At 37.2% G+C, this 24833-nt stretch overlaps 1 protein-coding gene across 1 annotated transcript; it reads right to left on the minus strand.

Moving 5' to 3' along the window:
- Positions 1-1187: 1187 nt before the first annotated feature.
- Positions 1188-24833, minus strand: LOC131167948 (uncharacterized). The gene is made up of 4 exons (XM_058127030.1): positions 24665-24833; positions 24157-24350; positions 20429-20493; positions 1188-1642 (listed from the first exon to the last, which is right to left on the minus strand). The coding sequence occupies exons 2-4, from the start codon at positions 24299-24301 to the stop codon at positions 1574-1576; spliced, it is 279 nt and encodes a 92-aa protein (XP_057983013.1). The 5' UTR covers positions 24302-24350; positions 24665-24833; the 3' UTR covers positions 1188-1573.

Below are 24833 nucleotides of genomic sequence, written 5' to 3' on the forward strand. Positions count from 1 at the left end.
AAAACCAAGCCTTAAAAATCATGAAAATAAAAATCAAAAACTAAGATGAAACTAGCTAGAAAAAAAAAACCAATTTAATTAGCATTTGTAAATTTAAAATCTTAATTAAAAATTATCATTTCATCTTTAAATCAAATAATATATATATATGATTAAAATAATAAAGAAACAAAATAGTACAATTTAAATTCCTAAAATAAAATTAAAGTTTACTTCACTATTTTTTTACTGTCATTATATCTTCAAAATTCATGTTATAATAACAATCATATTGTACATGAAAAAATATTTTTTTGCCATTGACTTGTTTGTTCATTATTTTCGGATTTACATATTTTAATTGTATTTAAATTCATATGATAATTTTATTTTATTTTAGTTAACAAAATGTGCATAAAATAAATAACTTAAAGCAACAAATTTATTTCTTAATATTAAAATTTTCTGACAATAAGATGGCAAAAATTATGATTTTCAATTTCTTTATTCACAAACAATTAAAAACCAACTAAAACAGAAGACTAACATAGCAAACAATGTTTCTTCACTGTATAGAAATTAAAATAGAAAACAACAATAATATCAAACAGCCTCACTACTCTTAATGCTAATTTAGCTTGTATAAATTAGGTACAATAGTAATTCGTGCCTGGCTGACCTCTCAAATTACTGTTAACAGATTTGACCACCCAACAATAAGGAAAAGTTGCAAAAGTAAAAAGAGAGAGAGAGAGAGAGAGAGAGAGAGAGAGAGAGAGAGGACATAACATCAAACAAACAATGCAAAGCAAAGCAATGCGGGAAAAGAAAATCAAATATTGGAAGAGGAGAGTGCTGCTTGTGTTGGAATGAAGTGTGCCACGCTTATTTATAAAGCTTCCAATGAAATAGCATGCCAAATAAAATCAATAACGCAATAAAATTAATTAATTGTGAGTTCTTTAACTGGTTTAAAGAATTTATAAGTAATATTACATTTGGATTATATATTTGAAACTCAAAACATTTTGTCAATCAGAATGAACTTAATAACTGAGAGTATCAATTTGAAACACAATCAGTACCAAAAGAACCACCAATATATATGTATGTGCAGGCAATTTTGAACAGTTAAGAGTGTTCATATGAATATCCCTGCGCAAAACATCACAACGGGTGGCATATATAGCTATAGTTGGCTCCTCATGAAAACATCAAATATGAACTGTTGATATTTTGAATGAGCAAAGCTCAAATATCCAAACCAATCAACAAAGGAGAAACTTTAAAACTTGAACATTGATAAGGAAAAACATTGCTTCGAATGACCCCAGTAACCAATCCAGGGGGTTCAGAAGCAGGCATGCGCAGTTATGAACCAAAATCCGGGAAATTTTGATCCTCCCTCCCCCAGTTACAACTTTCACCGTTTAGTCGATCATAGTTCTAAGAAGCTTGATGCAAAATAGTTCAGAAAAGGGCAGGTCATTTGGGTTTTGTAAAACCTAGAAGTCATTTTTTCATGCACTTCAGCAGTATCTACACCATGGAGTTCATACAGCAGCAATTGACTGTCAAATATCACTCCATTTTCTTATTTAACCGCATCAGTGGCCTCAGTAGTTTTCATTTCTATTGGGCATTGAGATACATATGGCTTGAGCTGCAAAAATGTGCACAAATTGTGTCAATACATGCAAATGATGACATGCATATACAATGGAAGGCAATGATACTTTTCTGAAAAAAGTACTTGTCTAAAACCAGTATGGGATTATTTATTACAAGTCCTTTTCAGATAAGTACTTTTTTCAAAAAAATATTTTTTTACCCTATATTTGGAAAGATTTTGAATTTAGAGTCGTATTGGATTTGGATAAGATATAATATAAAATTGTATTGAAATTTGTCTAAATCCACCCAAATCCAAATCTAAGATCTGAGTATCGACACAAATACTCATTAAAAGTAATTTTCTAAAAAAAATATTTATTTTTTAAGACATTGCAAATGGGAACTTAGCTTGGTAAACAATAAGATAAGCTCCTATCGAGTGGATGGTAGCAGTGTGATTGTTAAATTCCATTTTATAGCAAATCCTGTGAATATCCTACTAAAGGGGTCCCAAGTGGTAAAAATGGATCATGAGTATGGTGCTGGTGAAAGAATATCACCTGATTCTTACCTAACCCAGACTAGTACTACCAAAAAAAAAAAAAAACACACACATGCAAGCCCACACAATATTTATATGTTCAAGCTTTTGCTTACTCAAGGACAAATGAAACTCAAAGCTTGAATCATCCTAAGAAAATTATCTGCAGGGTTTTCAAATAAAGACACAGAATGACAGCAGTGGTTGATGTTCCTGTCAAGATGTCTCAATATTTTTACCCTTTTACAATGCAATTTAATCTATGTGAGGGTAGTGAACTTGATTCAGTCAAAATTTTGGCAGTTTGCGTATAGGCACATCACCAATGCATAAAGATTTACTTCATAGGATCATAGATTAAGTTCAAGAATTTTAAACAACAACAAAACCAAAGCCTTAATTCCCACTAGGTGGGGTCGGCTATATGAATCATTTTCCGCCAATTTATGCGATCATGGACCATTTCTTTTGACAGATTTAGGGATATTAAATCCTTACTCACTATCTCCTCCCAAGTTATTTTAGGTCTATCCCTACCCCTTCTAATGCCCCCCACAGTAACTAACTCTTCCTCATAGGTGCACTATGTGGCCTACCTTGTAAGTGTCCATACCATCTAAGTTGTCCCTCCCTTATATTATCTTTTATAAGAGCCATATACCTAACTTACCACGAATATGTTCACTCCTTAATTTATCTTTCAATGTTATACCACTCATCCATCAGTTCAAGAATTTTAATGGGCACAAATTATGGATGTGAATCCATAAGCATAACAATTTATGTAAGATTGCAAGAATCCAATAACAGCCAATTAGTACGATAAATTTGGAGCTTGCACTTGAGATTCAGATAGTAAAAGTAAAACAGAACACAAATTCTTCATTCATATTGTCAGATGGCACATTCATACAAAAGTCAATTATCAATAGGACTCGTTTCTAAGTTGACTTTATCTCTCTTTCATTCTAAATTTATGGTCATATAATGAAAGATTTAATATACAAAACTATTGAAAATCTCCACCACTTTTCCAAACCTATGGTTAAGTACTCCTATGAGGCTCTTGGTCTCGAATTTGATGTAACAACAGAGTAATAATTATAAAGGAATGTGAGCAAAAATGAAACAGGCCCTTATGATATCATAATTTGGCACATAAAGAGTTTCTAATTATAAAGAATTTCAATCAAATCTCATAACCCTTCAAAAAACTTATCTTGTTTTTACAAATACAGATCACAAGAGAATATATCTCTACATTTTTGTTCTTTACGAAGATGTTCTTTCAGAGGATAAAGAGTGCACACTACACAACCAACCATTTAGTATGGTGATAGAAGTTCATGATGCAATATTGCAATAACTTGAGTACCCTGTTAGATTGCCACTTTACCTAAAACCTTAAACTATTAGGTCGTGAGCCAACAATGTATATCAAACTTTAACACTCTCCGCACGTGCAGCCCGACAGCACATGGAGAGATAAACACACAATAAATTTTTAAATATCACAAAATAAATGCGGGCACAAGATTAGAACACAGGACCTCCTGATAGCCAGCTCTGATACCAGTGTTGGGTGGTCTAGGGCCTTCTCAACCCCAAAAACTAGCTCAAGGGGTGAAGCTTTTCCTCACATTTAATAACTGACCACCAGCCATTTCCACAACCGATGTGGGATAACCCAACATCAGGATCTCTCCCAACAAGGCATCGGGGTCTCCCTCGACAAGGCAACCATCAGGGTCTCCCCCAGCATGGCATATAAGGGAGAATGTTGAACCAAGGCTCTAATACTAGTGTTAGGTTATCACTTTACCTAGAAGCTTAAGCTATTAGGTTGCGGGCCAACAAAGTATATCAAGCTTTAACATACCCACTATTCCCCAACAAAGTATATCAAGCTTTAACATACCCACTGAATAGTAGGTCTCCTTTTCTATTTATAATAAAATCTATGTAGAAAAAAATGACATTTAATACCTGACTAACACACTAACATGTAACGCTCCCCCTCAAGCTGGAGCACATATATCATATACTCTTAGCTAGTTATAGATGAACTGAACATGCTTACCCCCCAACGAACAGTAAATAAATCAATCAATGGATATTCAGACTTCACATAAGTGGTTGAAATGAGCTTTTTTCTACCAGTTTCTCCCAAATAAAATGACAATCAACAGTAACATGTTTTGTCCTATAATGGAAAAACCATTGTCTGATTCACATACAACTCCATAAGCTGCGAGTGCTGGAACACAATCTCTTTCCAACATATTCCTGAGCCAAACAAAAATCACATATAGCATGTGCCATGGCTCTATACTTGGACTCTGCACTAGAGCTTTCAATTACAATTTGCATTTCACTATTCCAAGATATCAAGTTGTCACCAACACACATTATCTAGAATAGTGGACCTTCTACCAAAGGGTGAGCAAGCTCAACATACATCAATGTATCCCTCAACACATGAATCGCCATGATCCTGATACTAAAGACCTTTTCCAGGTGCACCCCTAATGTATCTCAAGATATGAATAAAACCATCCTAATGACTACTTCGAGGAGAGCCAACGAACTAACTTGCAATACTTATCTGGCAAAGTAATTCAACTTTCTAACAGGTCTGTAATATCACCATGGACTAGTTCATAATATATTAACATGCTTGGATCCCAACAGTCCCATCTCATCCAAAAGAACATTTTCATGGATTGGATTTCACTTGACTGTCTACAGGTCCATTACTTGCACTTGAAGAAGAAGTTTTGTATAAATGTAATTTCCATGCTATTAAGTATTTTCATTTAAGTTCTTCTCTTTTTCTCTGTGATAGGATAGTCCCTATACAAGATCTAGATGTTAGAATCTTAGTCTAGAACGGCCTGTAAGAATTGCTTCAAAATTTGTATGCACTAACTATAATCCCCTAAAATGGCAATATTGTCCACATGAGCAATTAGAAGAGCAGTATTACAATAGAATATAAAATGATCCATCACACATCTCCAAAGGCCAAAATTAACCACCACAACACTGAATCAACTAAACCATGCTATGGGAGACTGCTTTAGGCTATACAAAGACTTTCTCAGACAACAAACCAACCTTGACTCCCTTTAAGTAATAAACCCAAGAGGTTGCTGGCATTCTTAGCACCTAGTCAGTGTAATCAAATCGCATGTCTGTGCAATCGAATCCATACCTAAGTATAGCCTTTTACCACCAATCTAGCCTTCAAGCAAGCATCCAAACCATCTAGATTGACTTTCACAATATATGCCCAACAAAAAGCCACAAACTCATCAGCCAAAAGTGACACACAAGTTCCTAAGTAGCATTTGTCTTCAAGGCATGTATCTCTGGCAACACTCCACCCATAATTAAATAAACCTTCATGAAAAAACTTTAGAATAGAGATATATGACAAAAGTAACAAAACAATAATGGGATGGTGACAAAGAATCACAAGAAACAAATTAGAGATAGGATGTTGAGTACATGTACATTTACCTTTCCATCAACAATGAGAAGACCAATGTCATGAAATTTAGGATCTATGCACAAGGGAGTCAAAGGCGGACACTAGAATTTGAAGGGACCTCACTTTTCTCTGCAGCACTATTGTGCACATATCTACCAGGTAAGATGATTCAATCAACAAGGACTCCAAGGTGACAAAAGGTGTGGAAGGACAAGAAGAAGGCAAAAGACTAACATTGGGAGGAGAAGGAAGAATATGTAAGGTCACATCGGCAAAGACAAAGAGACAATTCAGTGACATCCTCTCTGTGATGTAAATGAGAATACCCCAAGAAAACACACTTGAAAGCATGAGGTTCCAATTTATCTAACCAAGAGGCAATTTATGAACAAAAGAAGCATAACTAAATATGCTAAGAGGTAATGGGGACAAGAGATCTAGAAACATGACTACCTTACATTGCCTTCAATAACAAACAATGGCATCCAAATAATAAGAGAGCATGCAATAAGAACCGCTTCACTCCAGAGCATTTTGGGCACATTCATTTGGTATAGCAGGTTACAAGTGACTTTCGGAATATGTCTATTTTCCCTTCAGCAATCATATCATGTACCAAAGGATTGGTGAATCATTCCTGAGGTGGTCATATATGTGAGACAAAGGGTTTTGTATACTCTTCAATATTGTAACAATGAAGAATTTGAAACCAGCATGTTAAAATTTGAGTTTCACCCTCAAAACAAAAGGCGCAAAAGATAGTAAATAGCTCAAGGTGACCCTTCATTAAACAAAGTCAAGTCATCCTTGAATGATCATCAACAAAGACGACAAAATACTCTACTTAATTTGAAAAGGACTCAACTAGGGCCCGAAACATTTGAATTGATTTACAAAAAAGGATTGATTGCCAGTCTATTGACCCGGGAAGCAAAAGTGGTAATGATGCTTTCCCAATTGACAAGACACACTTTAAACTAGATAAAGGACCCAAACTAGGAACCAAATTTTGTAAATAGTCCACCAAGGGATGACCAAGGTGACACTAAATGCGAAGAGGTGTGACTGCAGCAATGCAAGCAGTAGATAAGGATAGCAAATCAAGGTAGTGAAGTACCATAGCTTCACATCCACAACCAATCACCATCCTCATATTAGGGAGAAAAGTGATCGAACATATTAAAGAATTTGTTAGTTTACTAATAGAGATAAGATTACAGGAATTTAGATTACTCTTCTTATAATATAGACACTGCGCCACTCAATGAGTAGATGCAGAATCAATAGTTGTGGCTTTAGCAACACAAGGGGGCTTCCCATGGAGATCCCAAAAAATAGACAATTGTATGACCACCATGTCCAAAATGAGTACATTTGCTTGGCACCCCCCAATTATACCCATCTCTACCATCATGGTTTCCCAAACTACCTCTGGAGCCCTATTACTACCAAGCTAACTACCAAGAACACCCTAACTAATGAAAACACATCGCTCAAAAACATAATTTAAAGCAATGTTTTAAAAGGCGAGGCGTTTTACCCTCCGTGAGGGGAGGCAAGGCGAGGCGTAAGCCTCAAGGCATTGAGGCGTCAGCATTTTGGGACTGCATTTTTTAAAATAATTAATAAATAAATAAATTATATATAGTATAAAAATAAGAAAAATTTTAGAATAATGGAGAAAAAATTAAAAACATAATGCTACCCCTTAGAATCACCTTCAGACATGTTTTTTTTTTATTGAACAAGAACAATCAGCAGGTGCAGCAAGAACTTAAAATTGAAAAATGAAAATTGAAATTTGAATTTTTGAAACAAAAACCTCAAATTGAGATGAAATCTCAGAGCAGAGAGGTTGTACAGGGTCGCTACAGAGAGACGAGAGGCTCGAAAGAGTCGTTGGAGGCATATCAAAGCTTGGAAGGGACCCTCGACCCGTCGAAGAGAGACGACAAGCTTGAAGGAATCGTCAGAAGCAATCGTGGAGTCGTCGGAGATGGACAAGAAGCTTGGAAGAATTGTTGGAGGCAGTCGCCGAGTCGTCGGAGAGCGAGAAGAAGCTTTGCCAAGAGAGCAGAAGCTATCGTCGTCGAGGCTTCGTCGAGAGCAAAAGCTTCGCCGAGAGAAGAAGCTTCGTCGCAGAGAGGGAGGAAAGGGCAACATGTGTACGCCTTTACATTTGAGGCGTAAAAGGCGAGCATTTAGACCTAAGGCGTACGCCTTCTACCCTGAGGCGTACGCCCTTCTGGAATTGCGCATTTCCATTTATGCCTTAGGGCGTTTTAGGCCCAAATCACTTCAAGGAGCGCCTCAATAACACCTTTTAAAACACTAATTTAAAGTGCCCAAACTAGGCGGAGCTGAAGGGTGCATGCAGAAGAGTTCCACATAGTCTTAGATCTCCTTACAGATATCAAGGTGGATACATATCCACGCAATATGGCGTTCTATTGAATTCCACAGCAACAAGATAGTCAAGGCATCTTCCTAAACCCATACCTCATTCTTCTAGTCATCATTGGGTCCACATTGAAAGAGATATTCAAGCTTGCATGTCTATCAAATTAACACCCTTAGACCACTGTAAGTAATTACTTCTCTTCAACTCCTCAGCAGTAATCTATGGCAATGATGTGGGAGCTAGGCTATTATTGAGATTCATGGGCTCCATCTGGAGGAAAGACACTAAACAAATGGGAAACTAACAACACAGCGACACTCCTTATTCACAAACAAAGAATCAACTACACACATTAACAACCAACGCTTACAACATAGGCTAAGAAATGTATTGCTTTTGCCTATACCAAGTGTGAGAGAAGTGGATATGTCAAGACATCATGACCAAGTCATGATGTCTAAACATGAATATCACAAATCAGACACAAAACTTGCAAAACACCCTGTTGGAGTGGCTTCCAAAGAAACTTAAGAGTGAAAACAAGCTCCAACAAATCCTCACACTCAACGTGGCATCGGCGGGTGGCCTAAGAACTGCACATGAAGGCACACAAGTGTGTTCATAGGTGACAAGGTTTTAGGGTTCTTCATACCAGCAATATCTGTGGAGAATTATGGTATTGGTTTTGCAAAAGGGACATGGAGGTGGTCTTACAAAATGGGTGGTGGAGTCTACCAAAGTTAACTTGCTCTTTCGTGAGGCTTATTTTTCTAGGATGGCGACATTGTTTCAGGCTTTCACATCACTCACTTGCAGTGACGGAGAGGCATGACTAATAAGAGGCATGAATATGAGAGATGGCAATGGGGAGTAGTGGTGGGGGTGACAGTAGCAGTGGCAGCAGCCAATGGCTATGTAGAGGTTAGATCTCAAGTTTTAGCTATGATACCATGTTGAAATGTTGCAATAACTAGAGAACCTATAGAATGGGTATGTCTTCTTTACTTATAATAAACTCTACATAAAATAAATGATGTTTATACCCTTACTAACATGCTAACTTGAAACAGTTTATGTGCATGCACATCTATGCACGCGTGCACAATTGACCTTAGGACCATGGTATTTTAGTACCTTTAAAATTACTACTCTTGTGTGTATGTTTTCACATTGGCTAAGTACTACTAATATTGCAAGTTTACAACCATTTGTAGTAGAAATAGATTTATACGAGTATGTGGACCTTATGACCTCCAAAAACATATGAATAAAGTGTAGGTGCTAAGAAAATTTGGAATTTGAATTTATTAAAATTTATTACCACAAAATAAAAAAGGATTGTCAAATGGAGAAGGATATAGCCACACGGGGAAAAAATGGCTCCTAATAAATGTTCACTTCACATTGCAGAAAATTCTAAAACAAAATCATACAAATAATCATATGTCATAACATGTGGCCCAGAGATCTAATGCTCGAGGAAAGGAAGGCAAGAGAAATTTGTGGCAATACGGTTTTCCACTAACCCTTTATTTAATCAATGTGTGCCTTGGTCACCCAATTAACTACTAACCTCTAAAACTAAGTCAAACCTAGGTCCATAGAATAAGTAGGGTTTGCTGCATAATTGAGCTGAGTTTGGAATATGGTTATGCAAAAGGAAAACAATAGCACCCACTACATACCCACCCCACGAAATACCTAATTAACCTTGGACTGTCTTAAATTTAACCAACAATGATCTTTAATTGTTCAATTATTTTACTATCACCTTTTTTTTTTTTTTTTTTTTTGAAAGGAAAATATTTCAATAAAAAATACAAAATGATCAAAAGGGAGTAAGAAATCCTCCTCAGAATAAAATGATATATAAGAAAAAAATTCTAAATAATTAAATCAAAATAACACAGCCTTCCAATCTTGCTATATATTTAAGAAGCACACCCCTTTAAAACAACCAAATGCAAAAGATCAAAAATAAGCCAAATAATGAATTTTGTCCTAGAGCAAAGAACATGTCATCGTCATTCCTATAGACACGAGCATTCTTTTCTAGATAAATACCCAAGAACATTGCAAAAATACCAACTCCATAAGGCAAAGCCATCTGTACTTCCACCAATCTAGTAAAAGGAACTAGCCAACAAATCTTGCACTAATTCCTAACAAACCCAATTTTCTCCAAAAAAGGCTAAACAACTTACCCCCACGCCCATCGAGCACTATAAAAATATAAGACATATTTTGAACTATCAAAGCCTAAGGGACACACATTCGGAGATGAGGCCTTCAAAAGACTTCTACTCTATAATTGATGGTGTTAACTCTATTAAGAACAGCCAATCTTAGAGGTGATTTTAGCCATCAAATAATATAATGAAGTGGAAAGTGCATAAAGGACATCTTGGGTATCAAGGGACGAACACTTCACACCTTGTGAAGGGCTGTGCGCCACTAGCTAAAGCACTCTTGCTTAACTAGTCAACAAAATATTACCGCAGTTAACCACAAGAACACATTCACAACACTTGAGTGAAAAGTAGAAGGAAGCAATAAACAATTCATGAAAGCAAAAGAGAGCACGCACAAACATTGAAGCAAGGTAATTCATTAAAAAGCAACGTGTGTTTAGGGAACAAGGCAAGTAAGCTAAACACACTTAACAAATGCTAGTGAGTTTTACAAGACCGATGCACACTCACCCTCCCCCAAAGAGTTTTATATGCTATTTTAGCATTGGCACTAGGAAACATCAAAATGTCTAAGTCGTCATACTCCCACTTTACACTAAGACACAAACATACTTAAAACATAAAACCTATACAACTATTTCCATGATGGTACCCATTCCATGGACACAAGGCAAGTAGTCACAGACAAGCATAATGCCTTGAACAAGTTTGGCTTGTGACATTCTCCCCAACTTATATAGTCAACGTCCTTGCTAACTTCGAGGCTACATACTCTTCAACTTTGTCCACAAACGATTGCAAGTCTTCCACTGAAATCCAAATGATTTTTTCATCTCTAAGGTTTTTCCACTTTACTAATAACTCTCGTCACTTCTTCCTTGATGAAATGAACTCCCTGACTGCAAGGATGACTTCAGCTTCTCTTCTGTCAAGTTGCACCGTCTTTAGTGGTGCTTTGGCTGACAAACTTCTTCTTGGTCTTTAGTATCAGTGTTAAATGGATCGAGGCTACAAAAATGAAACAAAAAATGCACTTTCATCCAAGCCGAAATATCAACCTTGTAAGAAGCCTTCCCGACTTTAGCCAAAATGAGGACTGGTCATTCATATTTGCAAAGTAATCTCCTATCTCGACTTTATAGTGACCTAATCCATTCAGGATGGAACTTAATAAGGACCAAGTCACCCAAGTAAAAGTGCAATGGTCTTCTCCCCTAATCTGCCCACTTCTTCATCCGCTTGGAAGCTTTCTACAACTAAGCTCAAGCAACCTCTGATGAAGATGTATGTTATTGGACTCTTTCCTTAGTACAGCTCATCCAATGTGTGAGGCAACAATGGTGGCTTGCCTATAACAAGACCAAAAGAACTCTTATCAATTGTTGAGCTCTTTTTGGGCGTTGAAACAAAATTGAGCCACATCAAGTAGTTGCACTCAATTCTTCTTATTGGGAGTGAGAAATGGAGCAAGTACTCCTCTCGTAGCCCATTGAATCTCTGTCTATCCATCTATCTATGGGTTGTAGCTCGAAAAATGTCAAGCTCTGAAACAAGGATTTTGAAAAGTTCTGTCAAGAAGTTGTCTATGAATCTTGAGTATCAGCCACTAGTAATGGCTTGGAGAACACTTCAATACTTCACAATATGTTTAAAGAACAATTGTGCTATCTCCTTTGTCGTACAATACTTTGGTGCGGGTATGAAAGTACCATACTTCGAAAATTCATCTATTACAACAAGTATAAACCCTACATCTCCCACTCTGGGCAAGCTGATGATGAAGTCAAATGAGACACTTTGCCACAGTTTCATTGGTACTTAAAGAGGCTCCAATAGCCCTACAATCTTCTTCTGCCCCACCTTGTCTTATTGGTAGGTGAAACAAGTTCAAGTATACTCAACCACATCATCATGCATGTGTGGCCATTAATACCTATAGTTTTCAAATCTCCAGATTGAGGCACTAAGAGCCCATTAACATGTGTCATCAACAATTTGTCTTCTAACAAAACTGGAGCAATTTGCCCTCTTCCGCCAACTTCATGAATTTTTGGGCAACTTGATCTTGGCAAGGTTCTTCTCAATACTCTCCTCATTGTTGCGGTAACCTTACTTACTATCAAGTGTGTTACCATCTGTAAGGCTATAAGCTTAGCCTTCCTACTTAGTGCATCTATGACTTGGTTCATTTGCCCCACCTTGTTCTTAAGTAAGAAATCAAACTTTGCAAGGAATTCTTACCAAAGGGCCTACTCGGGTGATAAATTTGGTTGTTTAAAAAAGTGACTAACAAACGAGTTATCTATTTTCACCACAAACTTCAACCCAAGTAGGTAATGTCATCATGCATGAAGGCAATGTATCACCACTAACATCAGCTTTTTTAGAGTTATGTACTCCGCTTTGCTTCATTAAGCTTATGCCTCTCGTACGCAATACAATGTGTATCCTATAACAAGACTTCCCCAAGGGCATAGTCCGATGCATCAGTCTAGACCTTGAAGGGTTTCATGATGTCCAGAAGAGCAAATATCATATCTCACATTATGGCTTCCTTCAAGTTGTCAAAGGCTCCCAAGAACTTCTCTGTCCAATTACACCAATGACCCTTCTTCAATAGTTTTGTTAAGGGGGTAGTTCTCTTCGAGTACCCGTCCACAAACTTTCAACTACAGTTGGCAAGTCCATAAGAGGTAAGAAGATCCTTCACTATCGTTGGGATCTTCCAATCTTGAATAGCTCTCACCTTCTCCATATTCGTCCAGACATGACATTTCTCAATTACATGACCAAGGAATTTGATAGTCCATTAAGCAAAAGAGCACTTCTCTCTCTTCACAAAAATATTGTTCTCCTTTAGCATATTGAACACCTTCCGTAGATGCTCTTTATGTTCCTCCAAAGTGGAATAGTAAACAACGTCATCCAAACATACCATGATAAACTTGTCAAGATACTCATAAAATACCTAGTTTATCAAGGTGCAAAATGTCGTTGGCACATTCATCAAGCCATCACCAAGAATTCATATGCTCAAATACCATGTCACACAAGTCATCTTCAGCACATGCCCATCTACTATCCTCAACTGATAGTAGCCTAACTGCAAGTCAAGTTTGGTCAAGTACTTCGCCTAAATTAGCTAATTAAACAAATCATCAATCAATGTAATGGGATACTTGATGTGCACAGTCACCTTGTTAAGTGCACTTTCACATGGTCTCATCATGTTTCCTCTAAAACAACATTGGTGCTCTGAACGATGCTTTGGAAGGAAGTATATAGCCTGCTTCCAATAACTTATTAAGTTGTTACCCTACTCTACTTAACTCTAGAGGATCGATCTAATATGGCCTTTAGCAAGCGGCTTCACTCTCGATAACCACTCGATTTCATGCTCCACGCCATGCCGTGGAAGCAAGTTATGAGGTAGTTTCTATGGCATCACACCTTTAAACTCATACAACACAGTGGTACTAGGCACCCACTCTTCACCTACATCTTCATCTACCACCAACGTGGCAAGATATGTTTGTTCACCCTTCAATCCTTTCTTGAGTTGCATGGCAGATAGGAATTTCTTATCATCTCCTTTCTTCGCAGTCTCCCATCAGATAGGCATCGGTACTTCCTTAGTCTCCCTCAAGAATTTCATTCTAAGAATCACTTGGAAATCATCCAACAGCATGGTTGTGAAATTCACATGCCCCGCCCATTGTCCAAGCTTCACATTCCCTTGCTTGGCTACTCCCAGAGTAGTTTAAGCTGCAATGTTAACCGCTTTCATGCATCATGAATCCTTCTGTAAGGTCAAGTTGAGTCTCTATGCTTCTACCTATGAGACAAAGTTATTGATAGCCCAATACCAACCATCGCATGACACTCTTTTCATTGATAAGAAGATCCAAAAACATTAACCCTTTCGCCTGGGTAGCTTTCGATTCTTTTGTCTGCCTCTCCAACGAGTTAGGTAACTGCATTGCATCCATCCTCAAGGTTTCCTCCTCATTCTCATCATCTTCACAATGGAAACTTGCAAGGCATTGAGAGATGGCTTGTCAAGGCAATCAACAACTCTGTGAGGGCCTTAAGACAAGAAGCATGCCATTTTACCCTTACCACTAAGTGTGTTGAATGATCAAGATTACAAAGCTTCTTTTTGAACTTGATGCCTAGGTGTCAACACCCCCACTTCTAGGTTTGCTCTTCTTGAAAGGCTTTCTGCTATTTCCACCCACACCACTCTCTTTGGACATCATGGAATTCTCTCTAGCATAGTCAAACAAGCGTTTCTCAAGAGCTTTTGTAGTAGGCAAATCTTGAACTCTTTGCCATGAAATTCAGTCCTTGCCCATAGTCTCAACCCCTTAAGAGAATAGAACAACTTCTCTTTCTCCAACATGTCCCAAACATCCACCATCAAAGCAAAGAACTATTTCACACACTCCCCAATTGAAACAATGTGCTCAAGATCTCACAATTTCCGTCAAGCATTGTACTCAACATTCTAATGAAAGAATTGGGCCTTAAACTCTCTCTTCAAGTTTGCCCAACAATCAACTACACAACATCCATTCTCAATTTCATCATACTTGATATGCCACTATAGCTTAGCATCACCACTCAAGTACATCGTCCCCATGGATACTTTTGTTTGCTCCAAGTCAATCCTCACTACATGAAAATAGTGCTCCATGTCAAATAAGAAGTTTTCCAACTTCTTAGCATCACGAGCAGCCCCATCAGTCCTAGGTTCATGCACCTTTGTTCTTCCATACTCCATAGTGTTCGGGTTTCCCATAGCAAAAACCATCAGCTCCATCTTGGCATTCATATCTACCATCTAAGCTTGTAACATTTCTATCGTCGCATAGAGGTCCTCTAACATCTCTACCAAAGAACCCTATTGGTGCCTTTGTGACCCTTCCAATGCATCAACATGTTCAGCAAGTTTGGCCATCTCCACAGCCACATTGTTGACTATCTCAACTTGCATTTCTATCACTTCAATTCTTTAGGTATTGGTTGGCATGGTCTCTTACCAATGCTTCACACCATTCCACAATATGAGGCAACTGAATTCACATAGTAATTAATCAAACTCTCATACCAACTGTCATGGGCTAAACACTCCACACCTTGTAAAGCTCGTGCTGCACTAGCTAAAGAAATATTGCTTAACTAGTCAACCAAAGATTACTGCACTTTACCACAAGAACACATTCACAACAGTTGAATGAAAAGTGGATGCAATAAGCAATTCATGAAAGCAAATGGCAAAGAGGTGGTAAACATTAAGGCAACGTAACTCATTAACAACACCTCCGTAAGCAACATGTGTTTAGTGACGAGGCAAGTAGGCTAAACACGCTTAACAATTGCTAGTAAGTTTTACAAGACTGATGAACACTCACCCTCCTCGAAAGAGCTTTACATTTTATTTTAGCTCTGACACTAGGAAACATCAAAATGTTCGAGAAGTCATAATCCCACTTTACACTATGATACAAACATACTCCAAGCATAAAACTTATAGCTATTATTTACATTTTGGTAACCCATCCCATGCACACAAGGCAAGCAGACACAGGCAAGCATAATGTCGCAGACAAGTTTGGCTTGTGATATTGTGCCACAAGGTTCCTTGCTTTGCAAGAGTAGGGGGAGGGTCATCATAATGTACGCAGCCTTACCCTTGCTTTTATGCAAAGAGGTTGTTTCCTTGGACTTGATCCCGTGCCCAACCTGTCACAAAGGAACAACCTTACCTTACTGTTTTTATGCAGTGGAAAAGGCATGTTAAACCAAATTAAATGCGCAAGAAACGATTTGCAAGAATAACTCCCTAAAGAATACAAAACCTAGGACCAATCATCCCCACCATTGGATGACGACAGCCCTCCAACAACAACAATAGAGGAGAGAGTTCCTCCACCTCCCTATCATTCAGAATGCTAAAAAATTGTAGAACCCATAAGAAACTTAAGCCCATGAGAAATTAAGAAGAAATGACACCATTATGCACCAAGGAAGGTGATACAATTGAGGAAAACCTTCTATTTTAACATTAACTACCCTCCTTTAATATTGAGACACTTTACATTCCTCACAACAATCCAATAAGACATGCAAAGATTCTCTCACCTTAAGAATCCCTAGAAGAGCAATAGTGCATGCCCTTTGGGTGTATGTTGTCGAAATAATTTAAAAAATTACTTGTTGCCAAAATGGTTTTTAACAAGATCAAAATCTAATTCAAAGAGCAAGTTCAATATCAAAACTTTCCATCTAAAATGATGTTCCTACGGCTTTTATAAGACGATCAAAGACAATTACGCAATCCTTGCATCAATATGAAAACAAATATGCAAACAAATATACATTCCATAACCCTAGATACACCTTAGGCAAGAAAAAATTCAAGCATATGGCCTCTAATGATTTTGAAATTTCCACAACTTTCCGTTTTTAGAAGATCTCAAGCTTTCCTAAGTTGCTAAGAAAATAAAATAAACTAAATAAAAGTAAAGCAACAAGACTAAAACTTTATAAACAAACACCATTGTTATATACAAAAAGAAACATGTTTTTTATTTGTCAAAGTTTTGCAATTTTTATGGGATTTTTATAATCTTAAAAAGAAGCAAGCAAAATGAAAAGGCGCAAAAAAGCAGGAAATTAACCTAATTTAGAAAAAAAAATTAAAAATTTGAGCAAATTTTTGAATTTTTTAATAATTTAAATTCAAATTAAAAATATAAATAAAACGCTAATAAAAGAATAAAATGATAATAATAATAATAATAATAATACCAAGAGAAAAAAAAACATTTTTGTTTTTCATAATAGTAATAAAAAAAAAATTTAATTATTTTCTGCATTTTTTCAAAACATTTCAGCTTTTTTATTTGAATTACAAAATAATAGAGAACAGAAATTATTTTTTTTAAAAACTATGATTGTGGATGCACGTGTTATTGTGCAGGAACAGCCCAGTGCGTTCCCATTCACCAAGAGTTGTCTCTCTCTCTCTCTTTCTCTCCTCCACACCTCTGGCTCCTGCTGTCGCTGACCCTCCTTCGCCAAGGGCTCTCTCTCTCTCTCAAACTAGCAAAGAAAAAGAAGAAGAGGATAAGACTGGAGGGGGAAGCATGGTCTCATGGGGCTAAGGCTCAAGTATGCATGTGGATGCATGGGTTAATGCGTGGGGAGTTGATGATGACGATCATTAACATGTATGAATGGGATGAGGGTGATGATGATGCTAATGCATTTAAAATATGGTGTCAATCTCAAGTGTTGGTGGGTAGGGGTGAGGGGGATGATGAATTATATGACAGTGATGAGGGGAAACCTAGGTAGTCATGGTGGAACTCATGTATTGCATAACCAGCCTACGCCTTGAGGGAAATAGGGGGCTGCCATACCTGTTTTGGGCCTTTCTGCAGCGGCACACATCCAGTCTACGGTTTACTCTTCTCCATTTTTTTAGCTCTCCCTAACCAAATGTGAGCTCCTCCTTGATTTGTCTCAATGGTTTCTTCCCAACAATCTCCCCAACTTCCACCCCCACCCTCCAAAAAAAAAGGCATCCTTATACAAAGCTAGGATTGGAGCACTCTGGCCCAAATGCAAGAGCTGCCCTTTTCCTAAATAGAAAGGAGCAATATTGATGCGAACCTCAATCGACATGCATTGAGACCCAACAAACAATGTTGGAATGCTTGCCCAAGAAAGCTAAAATTCAGATTTTTGGATAGATATGAATGGTAGACCTCGACAAGTTGTTTACGAAAAACAAGAATTTTGGTATATACGACCTCAACCCGTTGTTTAGTGTGAAACACGAACCTTGGTATAAGGAAGACGCCACAAACGGTGGTGGAAAGCCGTTTGATAAGTCGTTGGTGAACGCCACGGGAAATCCCGATAAGTTCGAAAAGTTCTTTGAAGAACCAATGAAAGAAACAAAACCTTACATTTTTATTCAATGTCCTTTTTTTTTGTAGAATGTGGCCACAAGTCTATTTATAAACCCCTCCAATTAAATTTAAATTCAAATTTAAATTCAAAATCAAAATCAAATTCAAATTTAAATTCAAATTCAAATTCAAATTCAAATTCAAATTCAAATTTAAATTTAAATTCAAATTTTAATTTAAATTTAAATTTAATTCAAATTCAAATTCAAATTCAAATAACGTAACCCTAAACACCTATAACTAATAAACATAAAATAGGCCCACATGCCTATAATTATTGCAATAGAAAGTCTACACTAAACATTAGGCTAAGTCGTCACCCGTTGTAATGGATTCCACCAATCCTTACATCGCTTCCTTGATCTTCTTAACTCTTGACCTTGCGATTGGCCCATCTGAAACTTGCAATGGATCCTTTAGTGGTGCTTGTCAATTCTCATCAAATATTCTATATGCGATTTAATGATTTACTCCCACAGCTGCAGAACCAAATTAGGTAATTCACGCAAAACAAATTTCAACAATGCGCGGGGCTTTGGACCAGACCCAACTCCAGTCCAACCCAATTTCAGAGCTCAATTTGAAAAATCTGGCTCTGATCCATATTTTTTTAAATTGACTTAGATCTTCTGTTTTGAGAAAATGTTAACAAAAATCAAGGATGGGACTGGTCTCTGAAGACCTCCTAAAACAGCAATTTCAGTTATTTTTCAAAACCGCAAAGACAATGTCCAATTAGATGAGTCCTAGAGAGCAAAGTAAGGGCTCAATCAATCGAAATAGAGAATTTGCAATCCAGAGTTAGCCTGGACAAATACTGTGCTTACAGAACATAAGTGCAATACTTATCCTTTTATGAAATATGAACAAACATAATTCAAAATGAAATAAAACTATTGGCATGATTTCTTCAAAAACAAAAAAAATCTTGAGGGGCAAAAAATCTAAACTTTGGCCTTTTTCAGATGCTGACATGCATAAATGATTACAAAAAATTTTAAAAAAAAAAAAAAAGAACACTGCATCCCAGACTGGTGGATTCACAAAGCACTTCAATTATCTATTAAGAAATAAATAAGAAAAACATAGAAAAATTCTGCAACTCCAGACGCATAAACAAGCCAAATGTTATTAATAAACAGGTCTGGATTTTGGGGGGAAAAAAAAAACAGCAACAACAACAACAATTTTTTGTGACTATATATCTCTTTGTGGCCACTCTGCAAACAAGCACCTCAAATGAAAGGCAAGAATGCGCAAGGACTGCGCCTTCAAGAGGGATTTCTACTAACAAGAAACATACACTAACCCTTTGTTTGAGAGAAACCTTGGATTTCGATTTAGATTAGGAAAAAATGTAATATAAATCCATATTGAATTTTATCCAAATCCATCTAAACCCAAATCCATGACCCAAAATCCATACTCCCAAAAGCAACAAAAGCGAACTTGTATTAAAGAAAATTTTCACATTGCTAGTTCTAAAGGTAACATTATTTTATTTATTTGAGTTTCTTCCTTCATTAATACTTTATTTTATTTTACTTGAGTTTCTTCCTTCATTACCATAAGGAGAGTTTGTAATTGTTTACAATTCAATTCAGGTTGGCTTGGGCCCCTAGTGGCCGATGAAAAGAAGCTTTTGAAAAAGGTTGATCCCAGTTGGTAGAAAATTTGTTTGCCCTCCTATGAAAAAGGAATTGTTGAAAAGATGAAGCTGATCTCAAGTCATATTTAAAATGACCAAAATAGATTTGTCATTTTAATCGATGCAAATATTGTGTTGATAATTTTGACATATCAAGAAAAATTCAGGGACAACCATGGAATAGACAATTTTGTTAGGAACAAAACAGGCAATTTTTAGCGATTAAAAGCTTCAAATCTGTGACTTTGAAAAGCTACTAAAAGAGCTGAAAGCTAGTTTTTTAAAAGCTCGAAAAACTACTCGCAAACACAATGCCCAACTTGTGCTTTCAAAAGGAGGTTTATCCAAACAAAGGCTGGCCAAACTCACCCTTAATCCATCCTATGATCAAATTATGTATTATTAACACCATGATCACACATTGCTACTTTATTTGTGAAGTTGTCGGTTATAATGGAATGCAAACCACTCCACCTCCACCCACAAAAATGGAAGAAAAGGAAAAGATAAAATGTTTCTCTTTCTGCACAAAAAAGAACATAAAATAAAATTGAAGAAAAGATTAGGGACATGAGTACCTTGAAGTCAGTCAAATCAGGGACAACATAGTTTGGCAATTTCTCAGGCATCACAACGTAGCCCCCTGCACCAAAATGTTGAATTAAATAACAAACAACTTCATACCGGGTGGCACAACATAAATTTTGTGCAACAATTCATTCTTTTCCCTCTCCTCCTTCCTCTTCTCTTCAAATTTTTTTATATAATAAAAGAAGATATATTAAGAGAGAGAAAAGATACAAGCAAAATAGGACAAGGAATCCTCAAAGAAAATAACAACAAAGATTAGAGGCATCCCAGACCATAATTGCCCACCATCCAAAATCCTTCCTAAGCCTAAAAATACACTACCTAAGAAAACCTCTTTTCAAGTTTCAGTCCTTTCCCATCATAATTGATTGAATGCAGCCAATTCCTGTTGCCCCTTCCTAACCTTAATTTTGCCACCATCCAAGCAGACTTCCTCTCCTTTTGAATCAGCCTACAGCATACCTTTTTCATCCAGCATATATTGAAGATGAGACACGAAACCAGTATCACCACCAGTCTCATTCTGCTCAACATTGTCTTCTACCTCTTCTAATTCAATGTGCCTCTAACCAAGAGCTCCCTCTAGAACCTCCATTGGAGATGAAGATTGCAAGGACTGAGCCCCATTAAATTAGAAAAATCTTATCCATAACCAAGTTGTTCACAAACCTCGCCTATGAGTAACCCTTCATCATAATCAAAATCACTCACTAGATCACCCTCCCAATCTAATGTCACCCCACTTCTTCTTCTCCAACAAAATTTCTGCACAAAAATTTCTCCACTGTCCTTTTCTAAATCAGTTTTGAGCCTATTCGAATCCTCAATGTTAAAATTACCATCACTTTGCTCTTTGAAGAACTTAACCAGTCTCCCATCTTCCCTAAGAAGCTTCTCAATTGACTCATCCCTTTTTTTCCTTACTCTTCTGCCTCCCACGAGTGTAAACCTTTGATGTTACTGCCTTCTCAACAACTTGAGCCTTTTTTACCCCATCTATCCTCACCGTAACATTACTAGAACTTGCACCATCTTGATCCTCTGATTTGAACAGTCGTACCATTATCCTCCATAAGTACCTCCAGACAACCATCCTCCACAGGAACCCACCTCATAAACTCATCTATATATCCATCCCCCATTCATTTACCCACCGAAAAACAACACTCATGTTGCTCACTTGCACAATCCATCCTCGTTGGAAAATAGGTACCGTGAGTTTGTTTCTCCTCCACCTCATCACTTAGTCCAAGACCAAGTTTGTTGTGCCCATCAGCATCAAGACCCACCTCCACACAAGCCTTTCCCAAGCTTTGGGCCTAGTTTTAAGGATATTTACTGACCATGAGCTGCTTATTGACATTCTTCAATGGGCATTGGGGCTAAGATCTAACAAAAAAAACTTGAAAAGCATGAAAAATGTCTGGGGCCTGCCCCAAAGAAAATAAGTTAGACTGAACGCGCTAACCTTTAAATATAGTTGGGTCAAGCCCAATAGCATCCATCAAAGTAATGTGTATAATCCTCAGCCCAATTCATCATTCTTGGGCCCCAATCTTTAGCCCTCTCCACATCGCAAACCCTAGGTGAAGCAATGTCCTGTCGACCATTCCTAGACCTTTGGCAACAAATCTCCCACCCAAGCATCCTTCCAACTCCAATGATTGTTTGGTTGTGCTAGCTCATTCCTAACCTCTCCTTTAGAATAAGGAATCTTCTATGTACCTCCTTTTGACTCCAAAGCCTCAACAAAACTATACCAATTTTTCCCCTTCAAGCCCCTAGACTAAAGATTTTGTTGTTCTATTGCACTCCCACTTGCAAAAATTTACCTTTGTGATTCAATCCACTCATCACCCAAAAAGGCAATCTACCAAATGTTTTGTGACGATAGAAATGCTCCAAATCCAATATGTAGATTAAGGAAGAAAAATCGCATACCTATCTTGAGACTGAAAGAGTGAACATGATCCACGAAGTTCTGACTTGGGATCTCTCCTCAAAATGAACAAAGCCTCCTCCCCAGTCTTACTTTCAATCTACACCAACTTGAGGAGATTCTCTTCTTTTTAAGCTTTGGAAGTCAAGAAGCATAATGTTATTCGAGACAGCTCAACCCCAACATGAGAACAGCACAAAGTGCTAGGGGAATTTGGAAAAATGGGAGTGTAAAAGAGCAACTCAAGTCCAAGTCAACAAGGTTTAACCCTAGTATCTGAAGTTGGCTACATTACCTCTTCACCATCCTTATCTAGGCAAAGTAATTCCAAAATCATGGGCTATATATCTCCCTTTACAGCCTCAACCCACATTTTCATCAGCCTTCAGCTTGTCCATGTAGGGCCTCCAACTTATACCATAAAAGTCCAAAGGATTTTTTTTCCTGCATAAAACTTAAGGGTATACATAAACAAGAATTCAATAGAAATATTTACATTGACAAGAATTTGATAGAAAGGTTTACATTAGCTATCAAGTATCAACCTAAAGCAGCTCTACCCCTTCCTTCAAGCTTGAGGTCCATTTAAACAATGAAGTACGTTACATGAATGATGCTAAAGACTTCATTTAGTGTCTCTGCATAATTGGAAATTAAATTATACAAGATAGATGAAATTACACAATCAACTTAGATACTAATTAATGGTGAAGAAATAAAGAAAAGGGAACAAGAATAGCAAAGTTCAAAGCCCAATACCAATACTTAATAGCAGAATTTTATTTTATTTTTTTTTCCTTTCAAATAAACCAATCCTTGCCGCTTTGAAGGGGCTTTCCACATAGGAGTGTGGAAAAAGAAAAGTACCCATCCTTGCCATAATAGAAGGGGCTTTTCGCCATGGTAGTGTGGAAAAATAAAATTAACAATTCTTGCCATCCTTGGAGGGGCTTTTCACATAGGAGAGTCAAATGTGCAAGAGGGAATTTTTTCAAATTTTCTACTCTTCTGTATAAACAAAGTCATATTTGCTTCCTAGATTGGGATTGCAAAAAAACATCTTTAGCAAAAGAGTGATGCTATACTAAGAGAAAATTCCTACAAATTTTTTATACTCTTGTGGCTTTTCGTCATGGGTTATTATAAAAAGTAGGAAGCTTTTACTTAAAGTTTTTCCCAAAATGCTGACAAAAATAGAGTTTACAATTTTCCAAGAAAAGGGATGATTTCTTAAGTTAGTATGACTAAACTTCAGAAATAGAACAAAACAGACCCCTTTTGTTCTGAGAGCCAGCTTTCAATTCAGGCAATTCAATTATATGCCAAGTCACAAATGAATTTCTAGCCATGCTATTAAAAAAATGAGAAATATCCAAGAGATATCGAAACACTAAAACATAATAAATATAAAATTGAATTAGCCATCAACTCCTTCATCAAACAAAAGAAATTTTGAGTTAACACTGCACAAATATTGATCATGGCAATTTTTTCAGAAAACTAGGTGTTAGGAAGGGCATAGTATTAGTGACTCATATTTTCACCAAGCATTTCAGCTCAGTTCACCAAGACACATTATTTCACGAGTGTCCTTATAAATCAAACAACCGCACATAAAGAAATAAAAATAAAAATAAACACCAAAAATCAATCAATCAACCAACTACTCTCTGCTTTGAAAGCGTCCATTGCTCAACATGATTCTATAGACTCAAACAAAGCAAAACAACGATCATCGAATAAACCATGTGTAATGAATGTAAAAAATAATCCAACCTTTGCGCGTATGGAAACCAGTTGACTTGCAATTTTTTCCCTTGTAGTAATCCCTTGGGGCCCGTTTTGACGACAGAATTTCAAGGGACGATGTGCGCTTTCTTCGCATTGCCCTTCCTACACCTAGTATCAGTCCCAATGGCATATTGTCTCTTCACAAAAACGAATCTCTAACCTTGCAGTCGCTAAATTAACTGAAAAGCAGAATATCAGCATTAAAAATGGATATCGAACAGAAAATGGCAGTGATGATTGATTGAGATAAATTTGCCAAAGCAATCGGCAGGCACAACAAAAGAGAAGATATAAGAAACATGGAAGATTTTTCATCATAAGGGGATTGGGAATCTGAAGATTACCCAGCACACACATCAATTAAGTTACAACGAAGTGAATGAACCCTATATCTCAGAGTAAAACACCATAGCCATAGTTCGGGTGGAATGGAAGAAAGCTCATATTTGGGCTCGAATGGACATGGGGGAAGAAAGAACATCAGAGGGCTTACCGGTGACCAGAGGGGCAACAAGGACGTTGGAAGGAGGAGGGCTACAAAACTGGTCGCCTGGTGCCGCCCGACCTGCAGTGGGCAGGAGAAACCAAAAGCGTTGTTCCGAGAGGGAGAGGGCTTTAGAAAGATCATGAGACGTGGCAAAGCCCAAGGGTTTGGAAATCAG

This window comes from Malania oleifera, chromosome 11 (genome assembly GCF_029873635.1).
Source record: "Malania oleifera isolate guangnan ecotype guangnan chromosome 11, ASM2987363v1, whole genome shotgun sequence".
In the NCBI taxonomy this organism is placed as follows: domain Eukaryota; kingdom Viridiplantae; phylum Streptophyta; class Magnoliopsida; order Santalales; family Ximeniaceae; genus Malania; species Malania oleifera.